The sequence below is a fragment of the Melanaphis sacchari genome, unplaced genomic scaffold, assembly GCF_002803265.2.
Source record: "Melanaphis sacchari strain LSU unplaced genomic scaffold, SCAv2.0 Contig50_pilon_pilon, whole genome shotgun sequence".
Classification (NCBI taxonomy): Eukaryota; Metazoa; Arthropoda; class Insecta; order Hemiptera; family Aphididae; genus Melanaphis; species Melanaphis sacchari.
The window spans coordinates 563,978-591,201 of record NW_020271344.1 but is presented as its reverse complement, the minus strand read 5'-3'; the positions used below and the strand labels follow the sequence as shown (position 1 = coordinate 591,201).

The following is a 27,224-nucleotide window of genomic DNA, read 5'->3' as shown; positions in this document are numbered from 1 at the left end:
AAGTGCTATATAATTACACTGCCCATTTTAATGAATTACAATGTTCGTTTTCTGTGATTTAATATTTGTTTTTCTTTCACTATCCAAACACAGATAAAATAAATTTAAAAAAGTGATTTATTTGATACCTTAATGTGAATATGAATTTATAAGATCAGATAACAGACAGATTCTGTGTTCTGCCGATTTATGATCGTGTGCTATTATGTGTGATTGATATTTATTATTTAATAGTATTTACTGTTTATTATTAAGTTAATTAATTTCATGTTTATAAATTTATAATCAAAATATAATGTAGTCGTACTATAATTATAAATACTAATACTGACAACACTGTTTTTAATCCTTGTTTTTAACCTCAACGCGCATGCGTCAGATACCTGAACCTGTTTTGTTTGTCGGCATTTCAGACTTCAGTTTCCACTTTCCAGCAGGTGAATCAGTTCATTCGTTTTCGTTCAACGTTTGTGGTGTTTAAATATTTGTGCGATTAAAGTTAATACATTCTGAACTAGAGTCCGTTTCTCTATAAAATAATGTTCAATTATTATTAATTACGTGATTTTTATTATTTTTGTTCCTTTGAAGTATAAAAAGTTTATTATTTAATGTTATTACTTATTATATTTCAAAAAAACATTAATAGATATGCCAGAAATTGTTTATCCTTTAATTTTGGTGAGTACTTTTTTACCTTATTCAGTTAGTATAATTTATGTTTTTTATTACATTATCAGTTCCTTTCAACAATTTTTGTTTTGTATACCTCCCTAGTAATATTTTGTTTTTATAGGTATGTTTTCAATTATTGTATTTATTCAATAATACTTTTATAATTTTATGTTTTTATTTAAAATTAGAATTATTTGTATTGTTGTTTACAGTATTAAGTAAATTTCTTAACCATGTATTTAAACTGAATAATGGGAAATCAATCTACATTTTTCAGTATTTATTACTTACCTGTAGCTTTTAAAAATCTAACCTAGATAACTTACCTATTTGAAAAAAAAACAAATATATTATTTTGAATATAATATAAAATAATTTATTTTAACTTAAGAGTTTATTTTCCTTTTAAAAGTTAATTACTATTAACAAAATAGTATTTAATATTTAGTAGTAGGTACTTAAAATAAGATATTTTGAACTATTATAAATCTTACAACCAATATCTATCTATAATTAATCTATTAATTATTATTTATATTTTATTATCAGACTCATTATTGTATAGATATAAGTACTTTATACAATTGTGCTAATTTATTACATTTAAATTGTATCTCTTAGTTCTACCTAAAAATTAAACTCTAAAATCATGATTTGAAATTCACTCTATGGATTATTTAATATTATTAAAAATGATCATATTTTATAATTTTGGTGCTAAATGTATGGTTTGAAAATTCTAGAACTTGACATAACTTCAAACTCGACTTAGCTTAAATATTATTTTTAAGAAGAGCTCAGAATTTCATAAATTTACATATTTATTTGTAAACTGAATATTCAAAATCTGATTGAATAGACATTTGTTTGATATTCATTAATTCATAGTAAGTTTGTACAATTCAGTTACAAAAATATACATTGTATATTTTTACATGTTTTAATAAGTTTAATTGATCATGTTCATTTAAATATTTATTATAATATATTGTATTATATATTATGCATATTATGCAATATTAATGTATAATTTATTAATTGATCAATATAAATAAAATTTAAATTACATATTATAAGCTATAAAAGAAATCTTATAAAGATCGTTTATGGTCATTTTTATTATTAATCATACTATAAATGTAATGAAATAATTATGTACCTATAAGTATTTATTTAACATTAAAATTTAAAGTTTTTTCCAAAAAAATAAAATATTTAGTTTTAATAATATTAAAAAAGATAGGTAATTCGTATTTGCGTATATTGTTACAATTTTTGAATGATTATAGATTTAAAATTTATTTCCATATAAATGCATACTTGATTATATGATGCTCATGTACCTAGGTATGTATTTCATTATTTTTAAGCACAAAAAATTGATGCTCTATAACTAATAATATAACTTATATATAATAATATAATTATTTTTATTTTTACTTCATAAGCCAAAATTTTAATTGTATAGGTATGTATTCAAAACAATTTAATACATTATGTTGATACATAATTTGTCTACGATTGAGTTAAATGTATAATTATTAATTATTATATTGAATTTTTTTCTTTGTCATTAGTAAATAAAATTTTTTAATACTTCTTTGAACAGTTTGAATATAATTTTAGATTTAATATAATATGTAGCCAATACCTATATTACTTTGCTTCATTTGGAAAATATTAGATTATTTTATTTCAAGTACTACCAATTTCATAAAATAAAACTCATTATCTCTTTTAATTTACTATTATTTTTTTATTATGCTATATAAAGTTGTATTTATTATTTTTTATTTTAGATCTTAAGAAAGACAAGTGTTATACACAAAATTTCATTTTTCTCAAAACTTGATTTAGGTTGCTTAATTGATGAAATCATTCATAAAATTGCTTATCTATTTGTAATTAAACTCAAATGCATTATTTGACATAATTAGTTCTTTGAATTTCCTAAATCTGTGCAAAATTAATTATAAAAATTCTCGAAAAAAAACATGTGTTCAAAATAGTTTTTCTTCTTTGAATTTTCATAATAATACAACTCTATATGAAATGAGCCGAACATGATGACTGAGGCAAGTATCCAACACCCACTACTAACAGACTCGGTATCCTGTTTGTACTCGTATACCATATTAGTATTATTACCTACAAGTATATTATGTTTTATACATTTTTAAATATTAAATAAGTATCCATAATATTTATGGAAAATTTTCTAAAATTATACCTCCTAATAAATCAAAACGTTAAAACTAAAAAACTAAAATATTTCGTACATTATGGAGTAAAGATATTGATATATTATAATTTATAAGTAATATTATTGTATTTTGCTTATAACAAATTTAGTTTAGAAATGGAAATATATTTTCTATAGAAATCAAAATGCCTTTAATAATATATCCTAAGTAAAAATTCTTACATCGTTATAAATTATAATAAATTACAGTATTTTTTTAATTCGTTACCTGCCATAAGTACATATAGTATATAAATACAGTAGACTCTATAAATAGGTACTAATTAAATGTTATCAGCAATCATTATTATAGACTTTGTTATTTTGGGAATAATAAACATTTTTTGTATAGATAATTCGAATTTGATTCGTATAGACTTAGGTATATTTTATGCAATATTATTAGATCCTATTTCCTTGATAGTCTGTACCGTTGACTACGACTATTATTGCATTTTATTGAATTATTCGTATAGTTTTAAATATACCCGCTTAATAGCGTTGTTTTAGTTACAAAACCGATTTTATGATCATGTTAATTATGTACCTCGAGGTATTAAGTATTTCTATGCTATATAATCAGTGATTTTTTTTTTATTAAATTACAAAGTGATTCATACTATCAAAAAATGTTTTTTTCATCCTTATATGTTGTGTGGGAACGGCTATACGGCTATTGTGTTATATTATTAAAATATTGGGTCCATTGTTGTGTGCCTAGCAGCCACAATAAGCATTAAAACATCAGACAGCTGTGGTTAATCATGATTCACATACCTGTCTTGTATATCTTTCATCATATCTTCGCTTGTTCATCCTAAATACGTCTTATGTGTACAGACAAAAAAAAAATTGACACTTTTCACTGTGTTTATATTTTATAATTAATTTCCATGTTTTCTTATTAAAGGAAAATAAATTTCTTTAATGGTTCTATAATGGCGTATTTGTGATCTATTATTTTATTATACATAGTAATGTATCGTGTACAAAATTAAAAATGATAATGCGTGACTAATGACTATTATTATATGCATGTAAAACAAAATAGTATGTAATAGTAGAGTATTACTTGGTACATTATAAATTTTAGTATACTATTGGGTTTTTATAATATTATTTTAGCATTATATACAATCATAATTTTTAAAAATATACTTAATCATATTTAAACGTTGTGATATACTGTTATGTAGTTTAAATTGAAATACTATGAACAGAGTTGTAGGTAACACCATCCGTTTTATGTGGGCGACCAGATTTATGTGCATGTAGCTAAGACATAATGCATAGTGAACCCACTATTTTATTGTTCTTTGTACCATCACGAACTACATCGGTATTAAACGGAAAAAGTAAAACGAAAATAAATCTGTATTGAGATAATATTTGTGTAGTTAAAAGGACATGTTAGATGACAGGTAAGCGGCACAGAAGGCTCAAACATTCCAGTAGCGCTTATTGTTGGTCCAAAATTGTTTACATGTAACTAAAGAATAAATAAAATGAAAAAAAAAATACTAACAGATCCTTATTGTGTTTCTATACGTTTTAAACCTTATAAATTCCAACATTTCAACAATATTTTGCTTTTGACCCATTAAACTATGTAATATATTTGAAAAATATAAAATGGCGTACAATAGTGTTATACTCAATGAACCAATAATTGCTTTGTACCCTTATGTGTAAATTACATGGTGATTGTGTCTGGATTGTCAGATGTTATACTTGTTTCTCACAAGGTACAGCTGTACAGGCCCTTAGGATATACGCCTACTGCCTTTAATATAACACTGTATAATCACATTTCGGTGCAAAATGTTACACTTATTATGTTATCGGCTAATCACTTTTTTCTCTCCCTTGTTCGTACGAGCAACGTAGGTAAGTGTGTACCGAATTTTTCTCCGTAACGAATAACGAGATGTTCTTTGTTTGAATTCCAAAGAAATTAAACCTATTCAATTCGAGATTATCAAAGGGTTTGTTAGAAGAAAAATAACCAACATAAACGATAAGTTATTATGTTTTTTTTTCAACACTGCCACGCTTGTATTTGTTAGATCCTATTAACGACTGACTTGTTCGGATCCATAGAATTGTTATTTATAAAACTGTAATGTAACTAGATATGCACATTATTTAATTCTATCTTTGTTAAAAAGTGCTCGTCATGTATTTCTAAATCTCTGTAAACATGTAGATAAATGAAAACTCCACATAATTAAAAAAAAAATTCTTGGGCTCAACTCATTCTTGTTTCGATTAAAGTACTCGTATATTTGTAAACTAAAAACTCGTTTTGTGTTCCATCAATAAGTGAAAAAAATCATTCTTAAATCAAAAAATATAAAGTAGTGAAACGGTGATGAGTGATATCAATCGTAACGAGTTAGGTACTTGGGTATCTGAGACGTGATGTACAGAATATCCCCTTTATTAGTTAGTAGATAGGTACTTAGTACTTTTACTGAAACGTTAAAAAACACCTTAACGTATGTGTAATAATCTATAAAACATCAAAAATAAATCAACTTCCGTCTATAATTATAACCCATCAGACTTGATTGATCGTTGTTTCTTGCTTATAGGATCAGATTTCCACTACTCCTTTTTACCGTATTTAAAGTGTTTAATTTGTCGGCTGGATATTAGTAAAATATATATACACACGTCTATAAATATACTGTATAATAAAATTATATAACCGGTTCGAAAATATTTTATACAGACATCGAATTTGTATAACAAGCACCAGAAAATTCGCATTGACATCATACACAAGAAAAAGAAAAACATTTTTCTTTCGCTATATATTATCGAAAGAGAGACTGGTTTCTTTTTAAGTATACCGATTGTTTATTTTTTTTTAAACAATTAAAGTGGAATTTTTGTGCTTTACTTGTTCCTATTTTTTCATTGCAACAACTGCTTATTGTGATATTATTGCATAGAACCCCGATACCATTGTAATTAGTATTTGTCGGACTTTTCAATCATTACCAATTAATTAATTTGAGGTGTTTTTTTATATTTACGTCAAGTTGTATTGAAATAATAATACATTGTTATCAATAAAATTATTATTTTAAGCTACTTTTGTTTAACAAATCATGCATGTAAAAAACTAGTATAACTGTGAAAGTTCTTGATACTCGTATTAATTATTTTTAATTAAACATCGTAAAATTATTGATCACAATAGAATTGATGATGAATTTAATTGTTTCGTTTATTTTATTTTTATTTTATTTTTTATATTTATAAATAAAATGAAAATATGTGTTTTAATATTATATTATCCATAAATATTTTTAATGAAGTTTCAAAAATATTAATTTTGTTTAAGTACTATTACGGTTCAACAATCGTTAATTGTTAAAAATGTAAAATGCTCTATGAAAGAATTTGTATTTACATTTATTTATTTTTATTAATAGGTATTATTGCTATTCTATCCATAAAAAATACTCCATCAAACAATGCCGGTTTAGAAGGAATAATAAATATAATAAATAAAACCTACTAGCAGCATCTACAACAGTAGTAGTAGTAGCAGGTCCGGGTTGGGGAAGATTCAGCATTCCAGGTCGGTTGTTGTATCTCGTGGATGGTTTTGTTCCACACCAGTTCAGGTGCGTTCATCCAAAGACAAAACATACACGCTGCATTCTCTTATTGAATTTTCAAAACTAATACTTTACTCTTTTATACGTAGTTTTTCTTTTAATTCATTCGTTTAGTTGAATTTTCATAACAAAAAAATAATTTAAAAAATACTTTTATACGAGATTTATTTTATAACGTTTATTTTGATTTAACGTTCTGTTGTATATCGCTGTATATACATTTCTGTGTTCATTATCTTGTTTCCTTGTAATAACGCACCTTAAAACTGCATTGTATTATACATATTAATATCAGCATCAGTCTTTTGCGTGCTTGATGCATGCATATCTGTGGCCAGCAAAAAATAATCGTAAAACGATTCTTAGTTAATAAGATAAAAATATACTTAATTATCATTTATGATTAACTAATAAAGTATATTGTGTAATTTGATTTGAAATATACGTAGGTGAAATACACAGGATTTTTTTTATCCAAAATGCAATTTATTTCTCAGTGATTTATTTTTTTATACGTATGCATAATATATATTATATATTTATTTATATATATAAAGGTATGTACAATGATTCTATCCAGACAGCACAATATACAAACTAACACATCTTTTTACGTCTACTTCATCTTGCATGTCCTTGTCTCCACTCTGCAAATTTTACTAACCAAACCAGACACATAAATATCATCTTAGAATATTATTATTCTTATTTTACGTATTTCTGTACATATTATTATCAGTTACAAACACCATGTTTATATTATTAGATGTTAACAAAGTTATCGATACTCGAACATGCTTATGTCATGAATATATTATTTATATATATACATATATATTATACACTTCTGTATATAATATTTATATAATACAAATATGAACATGTTGACATTGCATTAAATTATTACTATTATTATTTTTATTCCTGGATCTATACAATACACTTTAGTCAAATCCTCTACACTGGCATTTTTATAACTGTCAATACACGATAATCGTGTATAACATAGTATATTGTTAATTAACACATCAAAGAATAAGTAATTGCCGTTGTGAATATTGAATAAATTAAAACCCTACCTATCTTATAGACATAACTAATAATATAATATTATGTGAGCTATAGTAAATATTTGTGAAGATTTTATACTTATAAATGTCTTCATACTTTTTATTATAATTTAAATATATATTTTTTTTTAATTACATTTCATAAACGCGTGAAAAGAATTTAAATAATTTTAAATTTAATTTAAAAAATATATATATTAATGTACATAATACTTGTGTATAATACTTGTAACTGTATAAGTATTACCTTTTTTCTAGTATTTATAAATTTATTATATTAATATTAAGCTGTATAGAATTCGTGTTTTTTTTTAATTTTTAATTGTATTAATTATTTTATTTTTAATATATGTTAGTAGGTAGATACATACCAGTAATAATAATATGTTAGTTCATTATAGGTCATATAACGTTCTCTATATTTTTTTTTTTTATGAAAAGTATGAGAGTTAAAATATTTTTCAGGTAACTTCCTTTTCCTGTTTTTCAATCGTTTGAATTTGAACCGCATGCCATATGATAATTAATGGCTATCGAGTGATGGGCATTATGAAATTGACCTAAAATTGTACCAACTTGTTCAAAGTGACTGAAAATTATTTTAAATTACTGCATATATTTAATATAATTGCCTTTTCTTGATAGTAATTACTAGGTACCTTATTAGTTTATTACAGTAAAAAACAAAATCTTATCAGAAATAAAAAAAAAAAAAATTATGCACCTTTAAGAACTAATTACTATTCAATTTACTAATTTGCAGAAATTTATAAAACTGATCTTTTTCATAAATGTTTTAGTATGTCTTAAATCTGAACCTATGTTGTAAAAAAAAAAATAGAAAAAATAATATTATCTAAAATAAAACAAAAATACAATTATTTATAATTATTTGCAACTTTGAAATTTTCAAAACGTACCTACATTCTCCATTCTAAAAATATTGAATACTCATATAGTCATACGTGATTAATAATGACTAATAATAGACTCGATGGACTTAATAAATATTAATAAATTAGAAGAAATCTTACAACTAGAAGTCGGTTAAGTTATTTAGAAAAAAAGCATCTATACTCTCTTACATCTTCAGATATTTGACCCGCAAAAATTATCATGGAATAAGTCGCTCAACTATTTAGTAATTAACTAGATTCAATATTAAACCATTGTATACACGATAAAAAAGTATTTAATGAAACGGTCTGTCGGTTAATATTTAATGGATATTTTATTATGTAATATTCCTTAGTTATTTATTTTTCTACTTGTATTTTTTTTTTTAAATATTGCATATTTCATATAGTAATTTTTATAATATTAGCTTTAGTTTATTTGTTTAATTTAAATGACAGAACCAATGTGTCATACAGTGGTGTAAAAAGATTCGCAGTATAAATAACTTAAAATGAATATAAATGTTTTGAAAATATCATTATAGTAAATACTAAATAGTACCAATAGGTTCAAGTCTCTATAGTCTCTAAAAATAATATTTTTTCTAACAATTAAATTATAAAAAAATGTTTCATTTGTAATTTTGTATATTATTTTAATTTTTAATTTTTGTGAGAATAAATTAATAAAAGTGTATGCATTTTTAATTACAAAATAGTGTATTTATTTTTAATATTTTTCAATTTTTAAATGGAAAACTTGTGAAGGATATTGTATCTAATATTCAAAATTTTTGATCCAATCTAAAAAATTTATTTAACACAAAAAAAAATGTAGAAGCCTTTTAAATAATTTTTTTTTTTGTCATTTCATTGAGAATAGAAAATCACAACTTACGTAATTAAGAGAGTGTTTCAAAAAAATTTGTACTTATGTTTTTTTGATAATTTTATAAGGATATACCCAAATAAATTTTAGGGAGCCTAGTCTTAAATTTTCACGCTTTTTTACTCAAAAAATTTTACTAACATTTTATCATAAAAATAAATTGTAATTTAAAAAAAAATATAGTAAATGTCTATACATAGTAGTATAAAAGCTAACACTTTTTGAAAATTATATCACATCTATAAAATACTAATATAAGTATTTTGTGGAAAATTTAAGTCTCTACAGTTATTCGTTTTGGAATTACAGCAAATAAACAGAGTGGATTTTTTAGAAAATACGCTACGATTTATCGATTTATAAGTTCTAATTCTATAATTATCGATAAAAAATTATTCACTGGATCAAAATTCTTGAAAATTTAATACAAAATTCCTATATCTGTATAAAATATTAAATACATAAAAACAATTTTTTTAATAATCATTTAAAGTTCAAATGTTAACAATATTTGTCAAAATCACGAAAATTTACAAATTGTTTTGCCGTTGTAAATGTATAGAATTAGCAATTTTTTTTTTGAAAATTGTTAGAAAGTATTACATTTTACCCTACTAAAGTACTAACTAGAACTAATTGGCTAACATAACCTATACTTTTTAGTTTTTACTGCTTCTTAGTTGATGTAACATAAAAATAAAAATACGCACAGAGTTAAGAAACCAATACATTCATTGCTCCGTTCAAAAATTTAAATTTAAAAATATTGATTATAGTGTTATAAATTTATGATTTTAAATTATTGATAATATTATTTTTAAAGATGTAAAAAATTAAAACTAAACATAATATACATGATTTATTTACAATTGTGTAGTGTATACTTGTATAATAATATTCGTTTATAGGAGGAAAATATTACGAATAGACCGGCTTCTGGGTGGTATTAAAGCTTATAATTTAATACATAGTACCCCTATAAAATCATTCTTTCATTTCGCAATGTGAAATCCATTGTTAGAAATTTAACACCTATAGAAGCCCTTATTTCCTACAAGTTTTATATGGTATAGGGGTTTGTTTTTTCTATAACTATTAGTTATAACTTATAACAATACATTTCTCAACAATAACTAGTAACTACTGAAAGAGTAGGCTTGTATGTAATAAACAATAGGTAGATAATAATGTTTTCTGATAGTCTTGTTTAGTCTTCCTTTTTTAAATGTGATTAATATTGAGTATATCATCATTTATCGAAATCTATTTAAATCTGTGTTTGTGGTTTTATTATGTATTTATGTCTATTGGTAATGTTTTTCAATTGAAAACTATTTATTTAATTATAATTTATATTTTATGTATTTGATATATTTTACGTGTTAAATTTAAAGTCATAAACTCATGAATGCTTTCAATATTGAAAGAAATAAAAAAGATTTTTGTCTCATTAGTAGTATTTGTAATCGCGTGCAAAAACACGTTTTAGTGTGCTGGATTTTATAATATATTGTTTCCTAATGTGATTTATTTAAACTACCAAATAAAACTACCGAAGTAAAGAACGCAACATTCTTGTTTCCCAACCTTGGTAAATACACAGATGCGCTTGTCGCTTATTGTAATTTTTTTTTTTTTAACTCAAATTTTATGCTTGACGAAAGTATTTAATTTGTTTATAAAAATTGTAACTCGTACGATATATTTATAATGCAATTAAATAATAACTTTATTTTGTCTACTTAAAACTTAATATGCTAATATCTAAATTAATAACACGTATAATGTGTTAAACAAATTAACATGGAAATGCAATATAAAACTACTATATTCACTATGTATATCTTCTTTATCTTTCTCTATTAAATAAAAATGTAATAAAACTGGTTTTGAGTTATTTGAGAATTTAACAATTTTGGACACAAAAAACCTGAAATTTATTATTTGAAATTCTAAAATTTTGTATGTTATTACTTATTACTTTTAAATTTAGTTTTTAATGATGAGTTAATTTTTAATAATAATTTCAAATAATTAAATGTTTATATCTACAATAATAATATAAACAGATAAAACACATTTTAACATTATATTTCAATTAATGATTACTTAATTTTGTTTCAGAAATAATAATGAATTGAACTACCTTAGTCAATAACCACAATGATTTATTGGGGAATTTTAATTCCAATTTTAATCACTTTAGGATTTTCAAGAAATACTTCTGGTATGATACTAATTTCTTTGTCAAAATTTTATGAGTTTTTTGTTTAAGTTATATTTATTAATCTATTTGTGACTTTTGTTTCTAGCAATTGGAATTTATTTTATACGGTCACCTGAATCATTGGTAGCACCACTTCACGATGAGGTAGTGTTTGACTGCACTCTTAATATTAATGTAGACAACATAAAATGGCTGCATAATTCAAAGGATTTTATACATTCAGCTCCAGTACATACCAACAGTAATAGTAGACTTGTTGTTAAAGTAGAAAGTATTGCAGAAACTGGTGATTATCAATGTGTGGCTACCATTGGTGCATCCTCTTTGGCATCCACAGCTGCAACATTAAGTTTGGCTACGCTGAAGGAATTTGATAATCGTCCATTATTATCAAGTGATGATAAATTTAAAATTACTGCAGGGAATACAATTGCTTTGAATTGTGGAAAACCTATTCAAAGTGATCCGCCTGCTTTAATTCAATATTATAGAAATGGTCAGCCATTACTCAGAACTACTCCAGTATCTTCAGCTGGATCAGTACTGTTGAAAAATATTCAATCTGAACATACTGGTCATTACTCGTGTTCTGCAACCAACAATATTTTATCCCAAGTAATAAATTCATCTATGTCTTTATACTTGGATGTACGTTCAAATCATGCTGCACTATCACCAAGGTTTATAAGTAAACCACCATCTTTATATATTGCTCAAAAATGTAAATATTTATTTTCAATAATAATCATTGGTTAATTATTTATATACATTTAATTTCTAAATTATTTTATATAACATTTTTTTTTTTTAAATAATTTTGAAACTCATTTATATATTGATTTTTACAAATATATTATATTCTAATAATTTTAGATTCAAATGTCAGTATTGAATGTGCTCCATATGGTGAACCAGTGCCTACAATTAAATGGCTTGGAATTCATAAGAACATAATTATAAATGACAACAAAACCAATATTGAATCGGGTTTGTTGACTATACGTAATCTTAGTATTGAAGATTCTGGTGTATATGACTGTATTGCTGAAAATAATCATGGGAAAATCAGTCATTCTATAACACTTCAAGTTCAAGGTATCTAAATATTTTTTGACAATTCTTATAAAACATATTTAATTTATCAAGTTTTTTATTTATATTTTAGAGCTGCCCTATGTTAAAAATGGTCCAAGTGAATCTGTGGTAATAGATGAAGGTAGTTCAGAAACATTAAAATGTGAAGCTATGGGAACACCAATGCCTAAAATTATTTGGTATCTTAATGGAAAACCGGTTAATGATACTAATATACTTGTTAAAGGTTAGCTATTTGTTAACAATAATTGAACAATTATAATTTTTTTTTTTTTTAATTATCTTATTCAGGAAACATTTTAACTTTAAACAATACTAAAAAGTATCATGCTGGATTTATTCAATGTTTTGCGTGTAATATTTTGGGATGCTCATATTGGGCTGCTATGATTCAAGTTAATCCAAAACAAATCACACAACTTACTTCTCAACAACATTATTATGAAGGTGATTTTAATAATTATATCATTAAAAACATAATCTGTTAGTTTAATTTGTTTGAAAATAGACAAGCCCGCCTTTAAAATATTAAAAACAGTATACTATACGCCTGTACAATAATATTGGCATTAAATAATTAAGAGTTTATGCATATTATGTAGAAGACATAAAACATGCATGAAAACATTTTTTTTTTCATTAAATATTTTTGGTTTTTACCTATTTTAAATAATATGCAAATAAATTTTAAAGATATTGTTCTATTAAAAACAGTTAATTGCACTAAATTTTTTATTAGATTCTACTACACGGTCTCCTCAACGAGACAGGAAAGATAGAAACCATAAAGGTAAAGGAAGAAAAAAAGATAAAAAAAAAAAGGGAAATGGTATGTTAAATTATAAAATATTGTATAGTCTTTGTATACAATTTATTATTTCAAATTGTCAATGCTTTATATTTATATAGAGATGGTTCCTCCTTCGCAACCAAATGTAACCAGATTAACAGAAAATTCAGTAATGGTACGATGGTTTGTTCCTCCAAATGATGGACTGCAAATTCGATTTTTTAAATTACAATATAAAGAAGTTGGTGGTAGTTGGAATACAAGCAGTGATGATATACAAATGCATATTCGTTGTTATCAAGTAGACAAATTATTACCTGATCATGATTATGTGTAAGTGTTTAACATAAAAACATTGTGTACTTAAATTAATTATTATACTAACAATAGAAACAATATTTTTCTAATTAATCTAAACTACTTAGTCAATAAACGTTAAAATTAATTACATTTTTGTATAAGACCCAGGTTTTATTATTTAAATATATCATTATCTAAAAATAGTTTTAACGTAAGCTAATTTATTTTATTATTATAAAAAAATGGTATGTTTTACTACTTTTACTTATTTTAGAAATTGAGTTTAATATTATTAAAAAATATAATTTACTACTAATGGACTATTTTTAATAAAATAAATCTTCATTATCTTCAGGTTCAGAGTAGCTGCAGTGTATTCAAATGATGACAATAAATCTGGTCCTACTTCAAAACATTTCTTTTTAAGTAGAGGACCACCTAACAGATCTTTAATACCTCCAACTTTAGTATCAGCCAAAGCTGTTGATAGTACTTCTATATTATTAGAATGGGAGGTATGTAGTATAATATATTTTAACAATTTTTATCTCAAGCATTCCTATTAAACACTTATGACTTAATTTTTAGTACCTGAATTCTGTACTAGCTCCAGTTCAAGGGTTCTATGTTTATTATCGAGCTACTAGTACTGCGGGCGATTACACAAAAGCCATTGTAGATGGCCAAGATACCCGTGTATTTGTTGTTACACACTTAATGCCAGATACTTCGTATGATTTGAAATTACAAAGTTTTACTGTACATGAAGCTTCTAATTTTAGCACCATACTCACACACAAAACATTTGGTATGTATCCTAAATCAAAATAAGTAATTTAAATATTTACAAATGTTATACATATACAGTGGCAGCTCGTGGTATTCGAAATGGGTGGTGTGCAATTCTTGCAAAAGTTTATTAGAAAAAAAAATTAAGTCTTTATCTAAAATATTATAGTACAATATTATTGAAATATTTATACAAAGTTTTAAAAAATAATTTATATACCTATAAATATAATACCTTATAACAGCTTTTCTCAAACTGTGGGTCGCGACTCACTGGTGGGTTATCAGTCAATTTTTACAATTTTTTGAATTATACAGTTTCCAAGAAATGTATGTTAAATTAATATTAAATATATTATTATGGTATAATATTGTTATTATTAAAAGTACATTTGTAAAAATATATTGATTATAAACCTATACAATAATAAAAATAATAATTTATACCTATTAAAAGTACCTAATAAACAAATTTTGTTAAAAAAATTTAAAACTTACAATTTTTTTATTTTATTTAATTGCTTTTTGAAAAGTGACACCATGTGGCCCATATGGGTCGTAAAAGATTTTTTGGGGGAAATTTGAGTTGTGGTACTAAAAAAATTGAGAACCACTGCCTTATAATATATATATAATTTGAATTAATTAACAAAAAAAAAAAATTAAACATTTTTATATATGAATTCAAGTCGTTTCCTATAAAATAATAACCCATATGGAATGCTGAGGCTACCGCGTGTGCAGCAATCGCTGCACACCACAATCCCATTAATTTTTGTCAACCCTCTACTCAATGGCCAAACAAATTTACACAGACAAACGGTGTTCTGACTGAGCTGTATACCAAATGATGTGTATTTATTACATAACTTCAATAAATTGTAGGAGTAATATTTTTGGGTATATAAGCAAATATAAATTTTTTTTTTAATTAATACAATATTATACGATAAATTATTATTATAGTTAAACTTAAATTGTATAAGGAATTTAAAATCCATTTTTACTATTTTATCTGTGTTAATTTATGTGGTGTGCGCACACTTGCATACAACCTAAACACGAACCACCACTATACATATATATAAACTTTTATTATTGTTTATTAGTATTATATTATGTTAATATTATTTAATATTAAAAAAATTTTAGGAGAACCTAAAACAAGTACAGATACTCCAAAATGGACTGACAACATACCAGATAATGTTGCAAATAATAATAATGTATATTCGACAATTGGTGGTGTGAAGTCACTCTACGTTTTGTTTGGTGCAGCTGTTGCTGTAATTGGAGCTATTTTACTACTTATATTTTTTACTGTGTGCATGTATAGCAAGCGAATGTCGTCACACTCAAATTCGCCAGGTAAATTATTGTTTTTTTGTGTATACCTCTATGTACTGTACTGCTATCACAATGCTTTAACTATTTTCTGTTTAATCTCTAGAGCTTAATAAGAGTTCTGAAGCAGTATCAGGACTAGAACCATTATCAATGAATGGGTTTGCCCTAAAAAATGGGAAAATGGTTAATGGATGCACTTTACCAATGGCCTCTGACAATACACACGGACACACTCATCCACCCAACGGATATGTGATACATCCAATTAACATTACTAGTAATCCACTTGCTCCTGATGCTAAAGTAAGTTTTATTTTATTGATTTAAAATTTGTATTTTTAATAAATTATTGAATTAAAAATGATAAAATGTATTTACTTTTAGAATGCTATAGAAATCTCTTATTTGGCAAATCATAATAATAATTGTTCTGAAAATGAAATTAATCCATTACCCAGACGAGCTATGCCCTTGCCTACAGATACTCAAAGGACATGGCATTCTAAAGACACAAAAGATGAAAACTATGTTTGAAGTAAAAGGAACCATTGCTGAATACAATGTTGTTTTTAATAAAAAGAACTTTGTTCATCTGACAGACTGAAAGGCGGTTTTATAAACACATAGATAAGATAGAAATCTACAAGACTGAATGCAAAGTCCTGCCAATAAATTGCTCATTGATTAGATACTTTTAAAATTATAACAACTCAGTTTTATTTATGTGAACAATTATTTTGTGTATACTTTTATTACACAGTCAACATTTTATACAAATGTATAATTGCATATTTTGAGTACAATTATCAGTATTGATATTTTAATAATTGCTCTTATTTGTTTGTTAACTATTTTTTTATTTTTTATTTTTACATTGTTTTTAGTTATACAGGGTACTTATGTGATTTAGATTAAGGATTTATATATATATATATACAATTATAGAATTTAATTTTTAGTGTACCCTTAAATATTTGTGATGTGTGTGTTTAATTAATTTCAACTAACATCAATAATAAATATCTCATCAACATATTCTAAAATCATAGTTAATTTTCAATACAATTTTGGTATAAACTACAAAATTTATTATCTGTCCAGTAAGAGAACATGCCGATAACATGCTTAACACCTTGCTGTTGAGACTGGTTTCACAATAACAGGGTGTTTCATATGGATATGTACAACAGATTTTTTTCAGTTCACCGTGCATTCTCTCGCTGGACAAAGTATAATAAAAATGTTATATCATTGCCATTTATAATAGTTTAAATATTTACTTATATTATTTTAATTTATGTTTTTATAATTATTAATTTCATAAATATATGTTACACTACCTCATTAAACTACTGCCCAAATGATCAGTTTTAATAGAACTGTTACACACCCGTCACTGTTATAAAATATTCTCTTGCTATTAATTTTGTTCGCTCATATTGTAATTCAGTATTAACAGTAACTATTTTCTACTTCCTATATTTATGTTTCTTGTATTATGTTATCTGAATTTTTAAAAATTTTAATGTATAGTTATAAATAATTTAACAATGTGTTAAGTCAAAGTGCAATTTTAGTTTATTTTTACATAAATCGTATTGTAAATTAATTTTTATATTACATTTTTTTTTTTTTTATGTGTTCTGTTATTTTCTTTACAAACCTTTCTTGAGTAACCATTCATTAACTTTTGATACATGATCCCCATGAATACATAAATGACCACATACTTCATGTACTTTAGTAGCTATTATTTTTTTATCTCCATACACTCTAGTTAAATATTTCTTCAAGGCTTCTTCTAACGCCCATATGTTGCCATCTACATTATTTATTTGAGTTATACGTCTTGTTCCTCTCATGGAAATTTTAAGATATACAGGTAACATATGATTGCGTGTACGATGGACGAAGTAAGGATATTTTCCAAATGTTGCTATAAAACCATGAATAATAATTAAAATATATAAATTGTATGATTATATTCAAATTACTTTGAACAATGATTTAGTATGATTAGAGAATTATGATGTTTAAAAAATATCATCTATTAAGTTTTTAAATAATTTGGTAATTTAAAAACATTAAAAAAATATATAATACATTACATTTTTAAATGGATATAATTTCAAAAATTAATTTTTTTGAAAACTTAGAAAAGGTTAAGTAATTAGTTATTAATGGTAAAACTTAATAATTAGAATCTATACAAAGTGAGAACAAACAATATTAGTAAATGATTGAATTGAAAAGGCACTCAGTAGTGGCACCTGACTAATTAAATTGGTGTACTCGAGATAAGAACTGACTGGTGGTAATCAGAATTCAGGGGTTATGTTGGAAGATCTTCAAATAACATATGGACATATGACTTTAGATGGCGGCTTGATTTTGAGTAAAATTAATAGTAGTATGATTTGGTAAATTTCATAAATTAAGGAGTAAAGACAATTTTACAGTGGAAAATTTTAAAGTTAGAAAAGCAAAGTGGAATTGCTTACCAAATCTATGTTTATTAACAACTGAATACATCAAAACTTCAAATTCAGAAATTCTAAGTTATAACTGATTAACTGCTGGTCAAAAATTTGATTTAGAAAAATATTCTACTTGGAAATTTAAAATTAAAATTGTTTTCAATAAAAATATTTAAGAATATTTTTTTACTAAAATGTTAATTTTTTAACTTTAATTTTGTTAATTGTGTAAAATAATATACATTTTTTTATAATTTTTAAGATGATAAATGTAACCTGTTAACTGTTATAATAATTACAATATGAATACATATATACACATTAAATATTATAATGAAGTCAACACATTATTTTGATGTTGTATACCTGTTTGTGGCTGCCATCCTGATGGCAAATCTTTTCTGTCAGATGGTGCTGGTATGAAAGTTGACGGAAGTAGTCTCTCAACAAATTTCCATTCTTCTGGAGAAGATGATACTTCATACTTGGCATAATATGATGGGTCTTTAGCTATTGGGCTTGAACGATATGATGAATCACGTTTGCATATTAAGTTCTATACATAAATAATAAGTTCAAAAAATTATTAATAAAATTCATAGTTTTGTAGGTAAATACAATTAATACAATAAAATTACCATTAATAAAATTAGACTTTCAATTAATTACTTTGTGTTTATTAATTAACGCTATAAAATTAAATTTAAATATCTAGATTAAAAAGTATATAACTAAAAATGAAGATTGACAGATAATTGATATCCAATGAAAATTTAATGGTTTAAGGTTACTTGAAGATGGTAAAAATTTGTCATGAAACTTTCTTGATTAATATAAAAAATCAAAAAAATCAATTTCCTATAGAAAATTACAAACATCTTACCCATTACTTTATACACAATTGTTAATTGGGTATTGTATCATGAAATATTTAAAATTGACTTACATTTAATTGCAAAGACATTCTATTTCTTAGTGTAGTGTTTTTGAAAAGTATTCGCAAAGCCATGACGAGTTACTAACAAAATTGTACTAAACAAAAGACAACAATTATTCCAATACCTATAATAAAATCGAAAATATTAATTGTAAATTGTTTTATGGCATACAAATATATTAATAATGTTTTATTAAAAAAGAGCTCAAGTACGAGAGTAATAGTGAATAATTAGTACCTACTACCTAAGATAGTGGCTTCTATCCTTGGTGTGATCCTTAGTCTTTACTTCTTAAATTTATGAGTTCAAGGCACTGAAGGCACTATCTTTATATAATATATAGATATCATACACGATAAAGATAACATTTTCATTTTTTTATCACACTTCTTATCATATACCAAGAAAATTATTCGTCTTTTGGTAGCATATAATTTATGCATAGATAATAAAATAAAAGTTTGAGTAGTTTGACCACGATTGGCACGATTTAAGACTAAAGACTTTCAAGTTACCTAACTACTCAACATATAATGAACAAGGCATTTTTTTGAAGTCTGATGAATAGCACCGATTATAGACCATAAGATCATATCTAACGCCCAAATGGCCTTTAATATTGCTAAATATTTTATACCACAATTTTTTGTAAACATCACAAAACCAATAGTACTCAGGCCTCGTTGATCGTAGAAACATGATTTTGGTATCAAAATAATCACGAGAAGTTGTACTAAATATTCTTAGAACAGATTTTTGATATTTAAATTTGCTGATTTTATATAATTTTTTAAAAAAATGAAAATTTTACAAACTTCAAACACAAATAAAATTGGTTAGAAAAAATATTTTAAAATTCTGTTCCAAGAATATTTAGTACAACTTCTCGTGATTATTTTGATACCAAAATCATGTTTTTACGATCAACGAGGCCTGAGAACTATTGGAAGTACGAAAGCATGTTTTACGGTCGATTGTTTTCTACTGTGACGCCCTCTTAATAGTTTAGTAATTGAACATGCCATGTCAATCAAATTAATTTCTTCAATTATTACTTCGGAAGAAAGTATTAAGTCATTGGCTAGCTTAATTTCATTTTTTATTTTTAATAATGTATAAACATACTATAGACTAGTCAATTAAAACAATATTAACCTCTATACACTGTCGCTAAGCACTTAATATTTTTATACATTTTAAGTTTTAACACAACGAATCTTTTTTCTTATTAAAATAGTTATGCTTTTGCAAAATCGTAGTTAAGAAGTAGGAACTAATTTATCCTAAATTTTAAAATAAATTTTAAATACTTATTTACAAATATATAAGTATTCAAAATAAATATAAATTTTTTCTAACAAACCTCATCGCGTGCGATGATATTATATACTTATTGGAAAAATTGATGAAATGGGCTTTTCTTTAGAATTTTGATGTCGAAGACAAATCTTGAATAAAAAAAAAAAAGATACCTACACAATACTTTTCTGCATTAAATCATACAATTTAATATTTAAATTCTTTGTGTGTGTATTTAAGTTGTAATATTATACATAGCTGTAATGGCCTATAACTCACCTTAAAATGAAAATATGTTATGTTTTCACTACACCCAATAATATTCATAAAACCTAAATGACAAAAATAGATCTAATTACATAATACATAAGCATATGTAAACACAGACTTCTATCTCAAAATAGAATTTCATTTAATTTCATCTGTTTTGTGCTTCTATACTAAGTATAGAAATTAGAAATCTAAAATTATTCTAGCATTTAAACAATAAAACCGTTTCTTTCAATTGCAGCTATGGCCACAGCCGCTTGATTGTCATAAGAATATGTTACTTAATAATATTACAACCACAACTTAGTATCTTGTTCTTCGAAGTTCGTATGTTTTTTAGTTTATGACAATCGCATTTTGTAATCTTAGTCCAACGTTGCGTTTGCATCAGGTCTATTGGTTTTTTAATTATTATTTATAATAATTAATAATTGTGATAATAATTAACTTCAAATTTATTTGGAAGTTTGGGACAGTTATCACAGAGTACAGGCATACGGTTATTACTTATAAAAAAAAAAAATAGTTATTACTTATTACAATATTACAGTTTGTACTGTTTGTAGTATTTGTACGTTTATAGGTATATAATTCAAGACTGTTTTATTCTTCCATTGTGAAAACAGTCAGCTGGCGTGTCATCCTGTACCAATCTGTTAATGATAAGAAACCTTTTGTTGTTTTCCTGAGCAAATACTAAATAGTTAATAGACTCATTTTTTCAAATACTCAACTAAATAAAAATTATAGTGATACACTATTGGTTTTGTCATAATTAATTGATAATTATTAATTTTACGACCAATTTCAGCCAACCGCGTATAGTTCGTGTTTTCAAGCATTGACTTTATGTTTCATCGTCTTAACTTAATGTCCAACGAGTACACTATGTTCTCATTGATACAACACAACAATTAATTACTGATCACAATATGAATACTACACGGTTTTAATAATAAAATAAATTATTTATTTTATTATCGGTGATTATCGTGAAATGGCCGGCAAAACGCCATCCGAAGTATGTACCTGCTTAATATACATTGTTACAATCACACCTTTATTATAATAAAAAATGTCAATCATTTTTCATTTTTACATAGAAAAGACTCCATAAAGAATTGATATCGCTTGTTAAAGAACCTCCTCCAGGAATGGTTGTAGATGCTGATCAAGCCGAACAGAACCTCAATATGTTAGTACAAAATTAATTTATTCATGTGTTGATTTAAAGTTTAAACAATTCTTATTTGATGATATACATGTAATATAATTACAATATTTTTATTTTATATATATCCTTTGATTATATTACATATAACATAGGAAATTTACCTTCAGCAAAATCATTTTTTTTTTTTTTTTTTATTGTTCTTGAGCCCAGCACTTAAGACCATTAGCTTTAACTATGTGAAGGTACAATTGATTTTAAAATTTTTTTTTTTGGATTATAAAACACTTGTATGTGTGTCTATGCCATAGATTCGTTGCTAAAAAACCGGGTGGTCACCCACCTGGTAGTTAGCGACGCCGGCCAATGCTTGACCTTAGAATACGTTAGTGGCTGATGCCAATCACTGCACTGGTAGTCTAACTTTAAGGTGGCTTCATATGTAGCAATTATTTTTAATAATTACAAAGTTAATTGACTTAAAATAAATAGTTCTTTAAAAATTATATACAGTTACATCTTACAAATATTTATTACAAAAAATCTAAGAATAGATTGAATTGATTTAGTTAGTTTATTCTCTTTTTTTTAACAATATTTACATTTTAAGGCAAATTATGAATATAAAATATGCAATTTAAAACTGCTTATGACTGTTAAAAATTGAAAATTCATTATAGAAAGTCATGTATAAACATATTGTTCTTATCTTAAAGTGGCTAATTCATTTTGATATTAAAGCTAACAAATAATTGATTCAACAATTGGTCAATACAAATTTACTATGTTGTCAGCTTCCATAACTATTTTTCATTTAACTAATATAATCTGATATTTTAGACTTTAAAAGGTTATATCATTGTACACATTAGTGTCAGTCAAACAAATTCCTATAAATGAAAATAATTTTATACAATTATATATTAGGTAAAAAAATAAATAAAAAATGTAATCATTCCAAAAATGTAAAATAACATTTTCTAATAATCTATCCAACTATCATTTAAGTACTTACTTATTTTTTTTTAGTAACTTAATATGATTATTTGTTTTAAAATTAATTAATTTTTATAAACCAAATGTTTATATATCTTTATTAGTATATAGTGTATCAACAATTTTTTTTTTTTATATGATGTTTAAATCTTAAATCTTATTTTGTAGTTGGACTATAAACATGCAAGGCGCAGAAGGTACTTTATATGATGGTGAACAGTTTCAGTTGCAGTTCAAATTTGGTACCAGTTATCCTTTTGAGTCACCTGAAGTAAAAAATATTTATTTCATTTTAATAATATATTGATTTAAATTTATTTTCATTTTTCTTAGGTTACATTTGTGGGCCAAAACATTCCAGTTCATCCACATGTGTATAGTAATGGGCATATTTGTTTATCTATTCTTACTGATGACTGGTCACCAGCTTTATCAGTTCAATCTGTCTGTCTTTCAATTATTTCTATGCTAAGCAGCTGCAAAGAAAAGGTGATTTCGCAAAAAAAAAATATATGTAAATAATAGTATAATTACTATAATTTTTATTATAATTTACAGAAAAGACCGCCAGACAATAGTTTTTATGTAAAAACTTGCAACAAAAATCCTAAAAAAACAAAATGGTGGTATCATGGTAAGCAAATGAAATTCCATATTTAATAAACTATGCACTATTGTAGTTTATTATAAAAATGAAGATTTTTAATTTAATTATGGTTTAATTCTTTTTTTTTTTTTTTGTTTAGATGACAAAGTTTGAAGCCTTGAACATCCATTATTTTATCTTTTCACTATAATATATTCTCATTTAGTGAAAACTGTGATCTTATGTTTATTGCAATTAAATGTACTCACTTTAACAAAATCATTAATTAGATCCAGATCCTGTAAAATGTACATTTGTTTATTATAAATAAATATGATTACCTTTCAATTATACACACTAATAAATATATAATATACTATTATTTTTTTTAAGTTGAATAGTAAATTAAATTAAAAAGTTATCTCAAACCACATTGCTATTAACATAAATTATAAACATTATATTTCAAGGGAAAAAATATTTGTAAAATATAATGTAATTATAAACATTACATAGATACATCTATATATTAAATTGTAAATCAAATAAATTAAATATATAGTTGTCAATCCAATTATTGGTTACGTCAAAATAACTTAAATGACACATTTTGAATTATTTAATTAATTGACGTGGATTTCAGATTTAATATATTTTAATAACAGAATTTTTGATCATGTTTTATTTCATATTTGTTTTTAAAACTACTTATCCTCCATCTAAATATGTATTACATAAAATAATATAATTTAATTTACTATGTTTTCAACCTTATTTTAAATATTTTAATTGGTTTGTCTCTCTTGTAAAAAAGTTTTTTCTACCAGTGGTGTTCTTATTTTTTCATACTGGCAAGCTACAAATATTTACATTTTTCTTTTTCTCTTACAAAATATAATAGTTAAAGAACATGAATATCTCTAAAATGCATTGAACACTCAATGATTTAATGTATTACCATTTAGGTAATCATTAGTCAACAATTTTCAATACTTACTGTCAAACTACTTAGTATTAGTATTAATTAATTTATTTTATAAATTCACTTTTTAATGTATATATTAATATTAATTTATTATATAATTTATATATATATTGTTTAACTACTCAATAAAACATATTATAATGTTTATCATTTCAGGCTCAACAAAGTATTTTTTCAAAAACTTAATAATTTTGTACAAAAGAATTTAACTTTAGTAGCTTATTATACACCTGTCATAAAACACAGCATACGATAGAAAAGTTATCGACCCATTCAATTTAATGATTTTAATTGATCCTAAAAAAATTATTGGGCCATTTTGATAATTGGCAAGCATTTTAGAGTTAAGAATTCCAGGTATTTAAATATCTTCAGTCATACGTTACTTAGCTGGCCCAAATTTTATGCAGCTCTTCAAAGCTTCAAGTATAACTTCAAGCCTGATAATTTGAGCTGACTGACAAGTTTTGAGAATTTATAAATAAAGCACAATATAACTTAGAGAAAAATGGTTTATTTTATTAAAATCAGTAGGTGATCCTATTTTGAATAATCTTTTCATAGTTACTGACATGTGATCCCATAAAGTTTTTGATAAATTATCGGTATTTGCCAATGTGTAAGATCTTGATTTGTTTTTTAATTCACTATTTCAGTTTTTCTAAAGTGTGAAATTAATTTTTATAACCTTTTTTTCAAGTTCTAAAGAAAAAAAATCTCACATGCTCAATTCAGGTGAGTGCGTAGACCATTCCTTGTCCCCCCCCCCCCCTATGAGAGACAATCTCACAAAAAAACTAATTTTATTTTAAATCCAATAAAAAAAAAAAAAAAAAATAATGCATTTTATTAAAAATAATTAAACTAACTTGACTGGGGTACACTTGTTTTCTTTCCATTTTTTTTTTCATGTGTTATACACAATTTATTTTTATATTCTTGACACTTGACAGTTATACCCAATAAGTTAGGTAATTCTAAAAAGTGAACAATCATTAACTAAATTTAAGTATATATTTTACTAAATTATTCATCTAATAGTTATTTATATATTGGATTAATGGAACATAATACAAACATAGTAGGTATTATCATTTATCATACAATTCAAACGAATTATTTAATTTAATTATTAAAAATACGCCAATATCTAATAATAAAGTGGTTATAAATGTTATGATGTATTTGTAATTGATGTAGTGTGAATACATAACGAGGTAAGCTACCTAAACGAATTATAATGAATCATGGTTATTGATTATTAATTATAATAATAATTATTATTTTGTTATTATTGCATAGTTTCCAAAAAGCATGAAAAATAATTCCCATTGTTATATGAGTTAAAATAGCGTAGAAAACAAAAAGAGCTCAAATTGGGTTATATCAAACTAGAATCCCTCCCAGTTCCCACACTAACACACTGTTTCCGTCTATGATTTTAAAAAATATACTCAATTTTAGATATTAGTAAGTTCACCGATAGTTGTCTCAAGACAAATGTATTCTATTGCAAATTCTTATTACACTTCAATAAAAAAAAATTTTTATAATAATCATAACATTCATAACTATTATTTAAATACACGTATTGGCTAATACCTATTATCAAAGTCTCTAATACAAATAAATTCGAATAACTTATATTATTATAAATATCTTAACGCAGGTGACGTAGTAATAAATGATACATTTTTCAGTTCTTCCTGGAAAATAATCAGCATTAAATCAACAACTGGTTTGGTTAGTGATTTTCATTTTACCAAAGCTAATTTTTATGCACTAATTCTAAGAAATTTAAAAGAACAGTTCAAATTGATTATTTATATTCTTTAATAAGACACATAACAATATTATATAATATTTAGTATACTAACATTTTTTTTTTCATTATTTTCATAAAAATATGTATGTACCTACGGCTACAGCTTGTATATTCCTTTAGTTTGTTACCATTCTTAGAATAACTATTAATATGTAAATATCACATTCTTGCTTTAAATTAATTTATACAAAAGATAGTTGTCAATACTCAATAGGCTTGTGTAGATACTGCTTTATTGTGACAAAAATACAAAATTGTGTCAAAGCTAAAATGTGGTGGTGATTAACTTCCAAATAGATATTGAGTAAGTACTACCTATTTAAGTATTTTTAATTAAAATTTATATTTACACATTGTAAGTATTATATTTATTTATATATTTTTATATATTTGTATTTTTGACTTACAAAGTTATAATATATAAGTTTATAACACCTAGTTAAAAAAAAAATAAAATATTTACTGTCAGATGGTCGTCTTTATTCAGAATCATTTTTCATCATAATATTTAATGATTTATCCGTTACAGTTACCTACCAACTTGATGGCATGGTAGATACATATGACATCTACTCTACAGCAAAACTGCAAATACCTCAGTTTATTTAAATGTTGTCTTAAAAACATGCAAGCTTGAACTTAAATACAAATTAGTCTAAATAAGCAATAAATTATTCTTAGATTTAAATTACACTTAATAAAAATACTTTATAGTAAAAGTAAAT

The 27,224-nt window shown here is 24.5% G+C and overlaps 3 protein-coding genes across 9 annotated transcripts; 2 read left to right on the top strand and 1 right to left on the bottom strand.

Annotated features, from left to right (window-relative positions):
• The first annotated feature begins 391 nt into the window (after positions 1-391).
• Positions 392-16,712, top strand: LOC112599277 (interference hedgehog-like). 3 transcript variants are annotated; one of them, XM_025346086.1, is made up of 13 exons: positions 392-681; positions 11,529-11,631; positions 11,717-12,352; positions 12,505-12,726; positions 12,797-12,952; positions 13,018-13,173; positions 13,466-13,555; positions 13,636-13,849; positions 14,172-14,331; positions 14,405-14,624; positions 15,758-15,973; positions 16,056-16,255; positions 16,337-16,486. In XM_025346086.1, exons 2-13 carry the CDS (start codon positions 11,568-11,570, stop codon positions 16,484-16,486), a joined length of 2,484 nt encoding a protein of 827 aa, XP_025201871.1. In that variant the 5' UTR covers positions 392-681; positions 11,529-11,567. The 3 variants fall into 3 exon arrangements, with proteins under 3 accessions (XP_025201871.1, XP_025201872.1, XP_025201873.1); XM_025346087.1 differs by lacking the exon at positions 392-681 and adding an exon at positions 6,387-6,555; XM_025346088.1 differs by lacking the exon at positions 392-681 and having other exon boundaries at positions 11,568-11,631; positions 16,337-16,712.
• Positions 16,713-17,553: 841 nt separating this feature from the next.
• On the bottom strand, positions 17,554-19,719 carry LOC112599278 (probable 39S ribosomal protein L49, mitochondrial). 5 transcript variants are annotated; one of them, XM_025346089.1, is made up of 4 exons: positions 19,612-19,719; positions 19,376-19,491; positions 18,796-18,985; positions 17,554-17,888 (listed from the first exon to the last, which is right to left on the bottom strand). In XM_025346089.1, the coding sequence occupies exons 2-4, from the start codon at positions 19,436-19,438 to the stop codon at positions 17,608-17,610; spliced, it is 534 nt and encodes a 177-aa protein (XP_025201874.1). In that variant the 5' UTR covers positions 19,439-19,491; positions 19,612-19,719; the 3' UTR covers positions 17,554-17,607. The 5 variants fall into 5 exon arrangements, with proteins under 5 accessions (XP_025201874.1, XP_025201875.1, XP_025201878.1 ...); XM_025346090.1 differs by having other exon boundaries at positions 19,609-19,718; XM_025346093.1 differs by having other exon boundaries at positions 19,376-19,461; positions 19,612-19,716.
• A 1,925-nt stretch (positions 19,720-21,644) lies between these two features.
• LOC112599279 (ubiquitin-conjugating enzyme E2 W) lies at positions 21,645-24,037 on the top strand. Its single transcript, XM_025346094.1, has 6 exons — positions 21,645-21,957; positions 22,040-22,131; positions 23,272-23,374; positions 23,437-23,592; positions 23,662-23,737; positions 23,850-24,037. The coding sequence occupies exons 1-6, from the start codon at positions 21,934-21,936 to the stop codon at positions 23,861-23,863; spliced, it is 465 nt and encodes a 154-aa protein (XP_025201879.1). The 5' UTR covers positions 21,645-21,933; the 3' UTR covers positions 23,864-24,037.
• The last annotated feature ends 3,187 nt before the right edge of the window (positions 24,038-27,224 follow it).

Coding starts and splice junctions, on each gene's coding strand:
- LOC112599277 (XM_025346088.1), top strand. CDS start 11,568: ATGATTTATTGGGGAATTTTAATTCCAATTTTAATCACTTTAGGATTT. Junction 14,332..14,404: donor CTATATTATTAGAATGGGAG/GTATGTAGTATA, acceptor CTTAATTTTTAG/TACCTGAATTCTGTACTAGC. Junction 14,625..15,757: donor ACTCACACACAAAACATTTG/GTATGTATCCTA, acceptor AAAAAATTTTAG/GAGAACCTAAAACAAGTACA.
- LOC112599278 (XM_025346089.1), bottom strand. CDS start 19,438: ATGGCTTTGCGAATACTTTTCAAAAACACTACACTAAGAAATAGAATG. Junction 18,986..19,375: donor GAATGTCTTTGCAATTAAAT/GTAAGTCAATTT, acceptor ATTTATGTATAG/AACTTAATATGCAAACGTGA. Junction 17,889..18,795: donor AGGATGGCAGCCACAAACAG/GTATACAACATC, acceptor ATGGTTTTATAG/CAACATTTGGAAAATATCCT.
- LOC112599279 (XM_025346094.1), top strand. CDS start 21,934: ATGGCCGGCAAAACGCCATCCGAA. Junction 21,958..22,039: donor CCGGCAAAACGCCATCCGAA/GTATGTACCTGC, acceptor ATTTTTACATAG/AAAAGACTCCATAAAGAATT. Junction 22,132..23,271: donor GCCGAACAGAACCTCAATAT/GTTAGTACAAAA, acceptor CTTATTTTGTAG/TTGGACTATAAACATGCAAG.